The sequence below is a fragment of the Manihot esculenta genome, chromosome 11 (genome assembly GCF_001659605.2).
Source record: "Manihot esculenta cultivar AM560-2 chromosome 11, M.esculenta_v8, whole genome shotgun sequence".
Taxonomy (NCBI): domain Eukaryota; kingdom Viridiplantae; phylum Streptophyta; class Magnoliopsida; order Malpighiales; family Euphorbiaceae; genus Manihot; species Manihot esculenta.
Genome location: NC_035171.2, coordinates 11,787,580 through 11,797,680, shown reverse-complemented (window position 1 = coordinate 11,797,680; position 10,101 = coordinate 11,787,580). Strand labels below are relative to the sequence as shown.

At 40.9% G+C, this 10,101-nt stretch overlaps 1 protein-coding gene across 1 annotated transcript; it reads left to right on the top strand.

The window, feature by feature from the left end:
- The first annotated feature begins 2,173 nt into the window (after positions 1–2,173).
- Positions 2,174–3,143, top strand: LOC110625601. Its single transcript, XM_021771235.1, has 3 exons — positions 2,174–2,447; positions 2,523–2,649; positions 3,053–3,143. Exons 1-3 carry the CDS (start codon positions 2,174–2,176, stop codon positions 3,141–3,143), a joined length of 492 nt encoding a protein of 163 aa, XP_021626927.1.
- The last annotated feature ends 6,958 nt before the right edge of the window (positions 3,144–10,101 follow it).

Below are 10,101 nucleotides of genomic sequence, written 5' to 3'. Positions count from 1 at the left end.
TCAACAATTTACAACTGCAGATAGTGGTGAAAGGATTGAATCCATAGGGAATTGAGAACTTACCTATTTTCCTTATCAAGACCAATAAAATAAACTGAAACAAAAATAAACTGAAAAAGAAGAAAACCGAAAATGAGATAAACTGAAACGAGATAAAACTGAAAGAGAAATAAACGGAAAGCAAAATAAACTGAAACGAGATAAAATTGAAAGAGAAATAAACGAAAAGCAAAATAAACTGAAACGAGATAAAATTGAAAACGAGATAAACTGAAAGCGGAATAAAAATAAATTGCAGTAAAAGTAAAATGGGGGGTTTGAGATTGATTTGATTAACAAACTACTGAAAATAATTAAAATAAGCGAATAATAAAATAAAAGAAAAATAAATAATAAGAAAGTTCTAGTTGAAGAATTTGATCCACTTCAGTTGTTGGGATTGATCATTGACACTTAGTTTCTTTTGATTGATTCAATAGATTAGTTATGGAGATGGAAGACGCTTCGCACCACCATGTCTCTTCTTATGATTAAACCAATTAGGGAACGTCCTCTAATTAATTACTAATTAACAAATTGCCAAGGAACGTCCTTGAGCCTTAGGTATCAAACAATTGTTAATTGCATGAAGAAAGAGAGAGATCCAATCCTAACTACTCAAACGCATGAGATGTTGCTAGATCATACAATTTCCTTGGTTTTTACACCGAGTGTTCTTATGTTTGAATAATCCAAGCAATTACGGACTTAAATCATCCAAATTAACATACTATTACTTTGCAATCAAGAATCAACGTAGATCTAAAGAACAAAGCAATATTGAAATCAAGCATGAAATTGCATGAATATTGAACAACCAAAAGTTTAACAATGTTTAATCAAGTCTCCCAATCCATAAAACAACTAAAGTATCACCTAATCTTCAACTAAAATAAAAGATTTCAGCCTCTCATGGCTGAAACAAAACCAAAAATAAAAGAAAAGAAGAAAGGTAGAAGAAGAGATGTGAATCACGTAGGTGTCTCTAAGGTGGTGTGTAAAAGTTGTGTGGAGGCTCCTTATATGTCTTTTTATAGTTGAAAGTGCTGCCCTAGGTCATACTTGCTTTCTAATTAGTGAAGAGGCTGCCCAAAGTGCTGAAAAGGAAAGAATCGCGTTGCAAATTCTCTGGAAGGAAGGAGGCGCGCGGATCAGGCTTCAGAAGAGGAAGGATGCGCGCGAATTGCAGAAGAGGAAGTGGAGCGCAGTCATTGAATGCAGAAGAGAAAGTGAATCTGTCCAGTCTTTCCTTTTTAGGTGGAGCATTCGTTTGAATTTTGAATGTTGAACGCAGAAGAGGCAAGTGCGTCTTCATGAGATCTTGCTGCCTAAATAGGAAGATATGACTGCTGCAGTGTGTGCACATCTTTGAATAAGGAAAGAAAGATCTGCGATTTGAATTTCAAATAATCTTCTGACTGAGCTTTCCTTATTTGCTTTTGCTTCTGCACTTCCCTTATTTGAGGACTTTTCTTTTCTGAAAACTTTCCTTATTTGACACTTTCCATAATTGGCTTCACCTTCTGAATAAGGAAAGAAGAATTTGCAATTTGAATTTCAAAGAATCTGTTGATTATGCTTTCCTTTTCTGGCACTTTTCTTATCAGAAAACCTTCCTTATTTAGCACTTTCCATATTTGAAAACTTTCCTTTTTTAGCACTTTCCATATTTGAAAACTTTCCTTTTTTGGCACTTTCCATATTTGGCATTTTTTGGCAGTTTTAAGAGCATTTTCTCCAGATTATCTCTTTACACCTAATATCTGCAAAACATGATTAAAACTATAAAATTAGGTAGAAAATGTGTAAATAAACATCAATAAAATCATGATAATATGGACTAAAATATGCTCTATCACAAGATTATGCAAGTTGTTTCTACAGTACAATATTATTTTCTGCGAGGTGGAGAGGAGTTTGGACCAGTATTGCCACAGAGAGGATTGAGACAAGGAGATCCTTTATCCCCTTATCTCTTTATTATATGTGCTGAAGGTTTATAGCCCAGATTATTGGCTTTGCAAAGCTAGGGACGCACATATGGTGCTCAAGTGGCTAGAGGGGCAGTTTCTGTGTCACATTTTTTTGCGCCGATGATGCGCTATATTTTACTAAAGTAAAATTGGATGAAGTGATGGAGTTAAAGACTAGCCTTTGTGAATACGAAAAAGCTTTCGGTCAAATGATCAGTTTAACTAAATCCTCTGTTATGTTTACTCCTATTGTTGATATGGATTGTAGAACTGGTTTGTGTAACGTTTTGGGTGTTGAGGAGGTGGATAATCATGGAACTTATCTTGGTATGCCATCTGTTATTGATAGAGAGAAAATACAAGTTTTTCAATATGTTGTTGAGAAAGTTTCTAAATGTTTGAAACGATGGAAATCTAAATTGCTTTCGACAGCAGGTAAGGATGTCCTCTTAAGAACGATTACCCAAGTTATGTTGAACTATATTATGAGCATTTTTTTGCTGCCTATAGATACATGTAGAGAACTTGAGATAACAATGAATCGATTTTTTTGGAAATTTGGTAATAGAACCGGTTCGGGTTTGAGATGGATGCAGTGGGCAAGAATAGCTATTCCAAAAATTCATGGAGGTCTTGGGTATCGAGATATACATTAGTTCAACTTGGCGCTTATTGCGAAATAAGAATGACTAATTTTACAACAAAATACTTTAGCTTCACAAATTTTAAAGTCAAGGTATTTTCATGATACATCCTTTTTTCAAGCTCAACTTGGCCATAACCCAAGTCAAATATGGAGAGAGATTTTAGAGTCAAGACATATTTTAATGGAGGGCTGTATAAAAAGAATTGGAGATGACATAGATATTGATATTTGAAAAGATCCCTAGTTATTGGATCCGCAAATGCCGTATATACAAATAGAACCTGAAAATTCTGAAAAACTTGTTAAAGTTTCAAATTTTCTAATTAATGGTGGATGGAATGTACAGCTCATTCAAAATTATTTTAATATAATAGATGTTTCATGTATTTTGCAGATACCACTTTCACGTATTGCAAGAAGGGATTAGTGGTATTGGAAATCTAATCGAAATGGATAGTATTCAGTCAATGAGGGATACAAGCTAGTAATGGAATATTTTGAGTTACAGGTACCTGATCAAACGTTTCCTTGGGAAAAAATATGGAAAGTACAGGTTCTAAGAAATGTTCAAACATTAATTTGGCAAATTTTACAACAGGTCCTTCCGTGTAAAGTAAATCTTAGAAGGCGCCATATTGATGTTGATGAAATCTGTCCATTTTGTAACGACCCGAAATCGGACCGCTACCGGCGCTAGGATCCAGATCGACTTAAGGTCGCCGGGACCCGTAGCAAGCCTAACATACAACATGTCATACCTGATAAATCCCATACATGATCATACATTTACATAAACATTTTAAACTTTTCATTGACCAAGCTTGACCTGTGCATGCACCAAAATCATAAACATAAAACCCCACACTAGAGCCCTCATCAAATGCTCTAGTTGGGTCAACATAACATATATCAAGCTCGGTTTACATCTCAACATATTAATAAAAACATTTCATAATGATCATGAACAAGAGGGATTAACCATACACACTAGGGTCAAGCACAATACTAATCCTCAATACAAAACTGTACAATATCTTACATTACATTATCTTTCATGTCCACAACTAACTATTACATACATAATACTTTTACTCTTCCTGACTTCCTGGTCTATTCCGAACCTGCAAACTTGGGGGTTAAGGGAAAGGGGTGAGCTACAAGAGCCCAGTGAGCAGAATAGTAAAACAATATATTAAAACATATGCTTTCATGGAATGCATCACATCACAAACAAATCACATCAAGGATGGACTTGTCACCAATAGTCCTCTACACATTCCAATGGTGCCAGGGGCGTAGAATGGGCCTCACTGGTCTTTCTCTTAACATAACATAACATAACATTCCAATATGCCAGGAGCGTAGAATGGGCCTCACTGGTCTTTCTCTTACATCGTGCCATGGGCGTAGAATGGGCCTCACTGGACTTCCATGCCGTATCATTGTCATCATATCATACCGAGGACTAATGGGTCATCCAACATCCATCCACATCAACATCAAAGTATGCAATGCAACATATTCATGAATTCTAGTGCAAACAACCTAATATATATCATGGCATTCGTGATGCATGAACATGCTTGAAATTTATTTGCTTTGAAACATAAAGATCCATTCTACTCACCTCAGGCTGACCCTGAATAGACTCTGAAGCAGCTACCTCACTGCTGGGGTCCTTGGTTCCTCGGGTTCGAACCTACACAGGTAGACTCAAATGAGGGACCAAACATACACTAACATGACTCTAAATAACTCCCCAAAAACCCCCTAAAATATCATAAAACATTCATAGAAAGCATGCAAAGGAAGGCTGAACAGGGCACTTTCGGCGGCAGGTTCAGCGGCCGAAAGTCCCTCCAGAGCTGAAACTCAGTCACCTTCGGCGGCAGGTTCGGCGGCCGAAAGTCCCCTCCAGAGCCGAAAGTCCAAACTTTCAGGGGCAGGGTTCGGCAGCCAAAACTGCCTCCTCAGGCAGGCTCGGCGGCCGAACATGGTTTCGGCTGCCGAACCTAAGTTCTTACAGAATGACAGAACTCGGGCTTCTCTCCCATATTCAGCCAACCAAACCAACTCATGCAAAAACATGCATAAATACATTCACAAGTATTTAGGGGCTTAAAACTAACCTATACCCCAACAACATTACATATAATAAACAATAAACATACATTTCATCATTAACTCACATAAACCCTAACATTTTACAACTAGCCTAATCATGCATTAAAAATCTCTAAAACCCCTCAAAACTTACACAAAGCATAAAAGAAGGGTAGAATCTCCACTTACCTCTTGAAAAACGAGAGGAGAGGCGATCCAAACTCGGAGATGAGAGAAATCAAGCTCCGGGGTCTCCAAGCTTCAAAGCTTCGTTCTTAGCTCAAAAATCTTCAAAACCAAGTTAAAACTTGTCAAAACTTGAAGGATTTGAGGAGAAAACACAAGATCGACAAAAGGGGTGACGGAGACTCACCTTGCCCGAAAATAGAGAGAAACACTTGCCCATTTTCGGACAGGGGGCTTTTTATAGGTGGCTGGCCAGACCACCTTCGGAAGCCAAAAGTGCCTCCGCAACTCCACCATGTTCGGCAGCCGAACATGGGGTTCGGCAGCCGAACCTGAGTTTCTCCTCCAAAATATTTTCTTTCAAAACTCAATTTCTTTCTTCATTAAAACCATAAAAACATGTTAAAACATTTTAGAAAAATATATTTTACCCTTCTAGAGGTTTCCGACATCCGAGATTCCACCGGAAAAATAGAAATTCCGATGCCGGGGTCTAGCCGAGTATTACATATTTTGTCATCAAGAATCAGAATCTGAAATTCATCTTCTCCATAATTGTTCTACGGCTAAATAGGTATGGCTTTTATCTTCGGTTGGATGGAATCCAATTTAAACCATTTCCCAATGGTTGGCTTTTGTATTGCAGCAATGTTGATCAAAGGAGAAGGAGGAAGTCTTTATGATTTTATGGAGTTTATGGATGAATAGAAATAATGCAGTATGGAATCAAAAGATGAATGATACTCATTTTATATTATCTAGAGCTCGTTATGTCTTGAATGAGTGGTAGGTGGTGATAAATCTGATTTTCCTCTTACTCCATGATAAATCTGGTTTTCTTCTTGCTCCATCATATGGGTCTATCATATGAGTCTTTCAATGTTCGGTTTGATGAAAGGACCTGCAAAATAAGGAAATATAGTCATGGGTCTATCGGGAATGCCCCCGATGGAGACCCTCCGATGCTCAAGTCAGATTCATGAACTAGGGTAGTATGGATAGACAAGAGTTACAGAGAAAAATAAAGTAAAAATATGGAGCCGAGGAAGAAGCAGAAAAAAGAAGAAGAAGGAAAGAGAAGACCCCCTCCCTTTTTACCTGCCCCTCCAGTTCCTGCTATTGTGCTACCTGTCTATATCACTCAGGCCCGTACGTACGGACGTGTCAGACCCTCTCTCCACGCCAAGCAGCCATTTAATTCTCCTGGTGTGCGTGCAGACAGGGCTGCGAAGTGACTGGACCAGCTCCTCTCCCTCACATCACATCACCGAGCTGGGCTTCTTCCTACTGGGTCTGGGCTCGCGGGTAACCCACCCGGCCCGGCGTGTCGGGGTCGAGGCCTGAGATGCTGAGTTGGTCAGCTAAAGGAGGGCTTGATGGGCTTTGGGCCATTATTCTCCTCTTAGGCCCGGCCTCGCCCAGGGTAGAGGAAGCCCGGGGATCATCAATTGCCCCTTTACCTCCTCGGCATTTATTACATAAGTGGTGAGGGGTAAATCCTTAAACTCTATTTATGACCACGTGGCCCGAGAACTGCTCCTGTCAAAAGCTTCCTTTCCTTGCCTTTTTATTTCTTTGTCTCTTTACTTTGATGTTCGAATGTATGGCGATCTGGAGATGTGTATTTGATGATGAATGATATTTCACCTCGGCCTGTACCTCATTATTATTTTTTACTCAGGCTGTCTTCTTGTTTTGTCAAATTTACTTAATTGATGAACTAGGCTATCTCTACTGGGACTTTGCTAGTCGAACTAACCCGGGCTAAGGCTCAGCATTTGGCTAAGCTTCTGGATTGCGAGTTTTTCTTATTCTCATGAGAGCATTTCTGTTTTTGGCTTATGACCTCGTCAGTGCTGTAAGCTCAGATATATAATACCTAGAGGAATGTCTTATTTGCATGAGTGCCCCGCATTAGACGATTTTAAATCTTATTCTTATTACGAGCTCGGACATCTTGTCCCTCTGGATATAACCTTCTGGCGGTCAGTGCGGTCTGAGCTGTGTGCTCCATTGAGATAAGGAGCTTGGCCTTTTGTCGTCTTCCTCTTCCTGGGTCATCTTTGTTAAGTGTTTGTTTACTGTGGGTTAATTCGAGCTGTGAGCACGACCCTTCGCTTTCGTTTATCCTTTTATGCATTTCGCATTGGCGGGCCTTTTCATATAGGGAGCTCGGCTCTCTGTTGTTTCTTCTACACTTAGCTTTATTCAGCTTTATTGTTTACTTGTTGTGAGTTCGTCCATACTGCGAGTTCAGGAGCTCGAATTTTTCTTCTTTGCTTAGGCTTTTATGCCTATAGCCCGTGATGATGCTTGTGCTATGAGCTTGAGAGTTCGGGATGTCGTTTTCTTTACTTTGGTGCCCCGAGCTCTTTTGTGAAGTCGGACTTAATTTCTTACTTTATTGTCTAGCCTTATATAGGCTATGTTTCAGCCCGACTGCTTGTTTTTTCAACTTTTAACCTTTCTTTTATAGGTTTATAGCCTCACCAGCACAGACATAAGGCTCAGCAGGGAGGTATGTCTGGCCCTTCTGGGCTTTTGGGAAGATCGACCCCGGGTCGAAGAGGTTGGACTATCTGTTTTGGGTTTGACCATACTAGGGTTCGATTCTTTTGTATCCAATGAGTCAAGACTTTCCACTGCCTCGTCCAATCATTCAGAATGTTTCATTTGGCCTTCTACATTGCTCCTGTCTCCTTTATTCTTTATCTGAGCATTTGGTCCTTGAGTATGTCTCGGTTGTTTGGTTTTTTTGCACCCGAGTGCTTTCCGATCTGTCTTCCCTCAAGCGTTTGTGAGCTCTTTGCTACTTAGACCTTTCTCTAGGCTAGCCGAGCTGGTTTAGTGCTAGCGGTCAATTCTCAAGGTTAGTGCCTCCTATGATTACCCCTAGTCTTTTGTTTGGTTCTCTATCTTGGTATGCATTTTGCTTAGGATTTGCCTCGCCTTAATTTGGTCTGCCTATTGGATTTACTAGTATCGAGCTCATTTTCTTGAGGTCGGCATGGTGCTTTGGCGCTTTGGCGCCGTGAGCCTTGCATTGTCCTTTATTAGGTCGCATTGCTACATGATACAGGCGTTGGGGTGCCTTAGTTTAATTTCGTTATATGCTGGCTATTTTGCGAGATCGAGGTCTTATTAGCCTATAATCTGAGCTCTTTCAATAGGTCGGATTCAGATTTTTTATTTCTGTCCTAGTACCCTCTTAAGGTCAGCATGGCGCTTTGGCGCTTTTGTCTATTGTGTGAGATCAAAGTCTCTTTACCTTATGACTCGAGCTCCTTTGGGAGGTCGGAGTTTAACTTTTCATTTATGGTCCAGTGCCCCAATCTTTATGTGAGGTCGGAGCTGTGTTCTTATGAGTTGTTTTTGCCTGTTGTCATCATATGCCGCTATTTGTTGTGAGCATACAATATTTTTTAATAAAAGGCGAAAGAATAGTTTTCTTCATCCTCTCAGCTTGGTTTTGTGGTGCTGGCAGTCACCTACCTTACTGAGGGCTTGCTCAAGATTCAGGCTCTTAGGCCTTACTATCGCTTCCAGGCTCTTTAGCCTTGCATGGGATTCAGGCTCATTGGCCTTACTGTCGCTTCGTCATCTCAGTCGGTTTTGTGGTGCCGGGAGTCATTTTTCGAGTTCGGTCACCTACTCACTAAGGTCTTGCGCAAGATTCAGGCTCTTAGGCCTTACTGTCGCTTCCAGGCTCTCTAGCCTTGCATGGGATTCAGGTTCATTGGCCTTACTGTCGCTTCGTCATCTCAGCCAGTTTTGTGGTGCCGGGGGTTATTTTCTGAGCTCGGTCACCTATCTTACTGAGGTCCTGCGCAAGATTCAGGCTCTTAAGCCTTACTGTCGCTTCCGGGCTCTCTAGCCTTGCATGGGATTCAGGCTCATTGGCCTTACTATCGCTTCGTCATCTCAGCCGGTTTTGTGGTGCCGGGTGTAACAGCCCGGAAACCGATACCCCTCTGTAACGGCCCAAACTGCTCGGCGCTAGGATCCAGATCGGCTTAAGGCCGCCGGGACCCGTAGCAAGCCTAAACTGAACTCTGTGTACCTGATCAATCCCAGACATGATCCAACTCGAACACGAGCTTTTAAAACCTTTTCTGTAAAACCACCAGGCTTAACCTTAAAACCACAGCCGTCAAGGCCTACACCAGTGATCTACTACTAAGCTGAAAACATAGAACCCACTCTCTTAGGGTCAGCATAAGACAGGCTAGCCTTACTTTCCATGATGGGTCAAGGGGTTTTATACCCTTTCTTCCCTCTCAGATGGGTCAAGGGGTTTTATACCCTTTCTTCCCTGATCACTAGAGTTTTATAAACACATCATATGTTAAGCCGAGCTTGACACATTTCTCATCAAGAAACGTAAAACAGGACACATGCATACACCAGGGATTCAACATACACTGGGCAAAGCACAACTCTCGACATTATCTCATTAGACTCCATGCTCTGTCCATGCATAACCTGAATATACATCATGCTACAACATCATGTCCATACATCATGTCCACGACTCTACTATACACACATACATAACATAACATAACATAACATCACTTTCTCTTTACATCATCAACACATATACATCAAGCTTCTTTCATCCATATACATGCCACATGCCACTCTATCACAACCTATCACAACCTAGCTATGCTATTACAGCCAAACACGGCAACCCCTGCTTACACTCTGCTTTTCCCATAGCTCACTCTGCTGAACTCTGCTGAACTCTGGCCCTGCAAAACTGGGGTTAAGGGAATGGGGTGAGCTACAAGAGCCCAGTGAGTAGAAACCATAAAACAGTTCATTCATTACATGCTTTCATGGAATGTCTCATAACACAAACATCTCACATCTCGGATTAGACATGATCCCAGAACTCCCTCTGTCGGTGCCCGGCCCCTATGGACTCCCAGGTCACTACATGTACTAGAGCCCGGCCCCTAACTGCGGAGCTCCCAAAGGTCTTATCTAGACATAACAGGTTGCGGGCTACTGAGATCGCCTTGGTCCATCCCATCAACAATAATAATGCAATGCAGCATATTCGTGATCTCTAATGCAGTACAACCTAGTATCATATGGCATCCATGATGCGTGTCTCATGCTCATACTGTCTCTATCTTAACCATTAGC

Excerpts from the sequence above, each read along its gene's own strand:
- LOC110625601 (XM_021771235.1), top strand. The coding sequence starts at position 2,174 with ATGGAGTTAAAGACTAGCCTTTGTGAATACGAAAAAGCTTTCGGTCAA. Across the intron at positions 2,448-2,522 it reads TAAATTGCTTTCGACAGCAG|ATACATGTAGAGAACTTGAG; the intron begins GTAAGGATGTCC and ends TGCTGCCTATAG. Across the intron at positions 2,650-3,052 it reads AAAATTCATGGAGGTCTTGG|ATACCACTTTCACGTATTGC; the intron begins GTATCGAGATAT and ends TGTATTTTGCAG.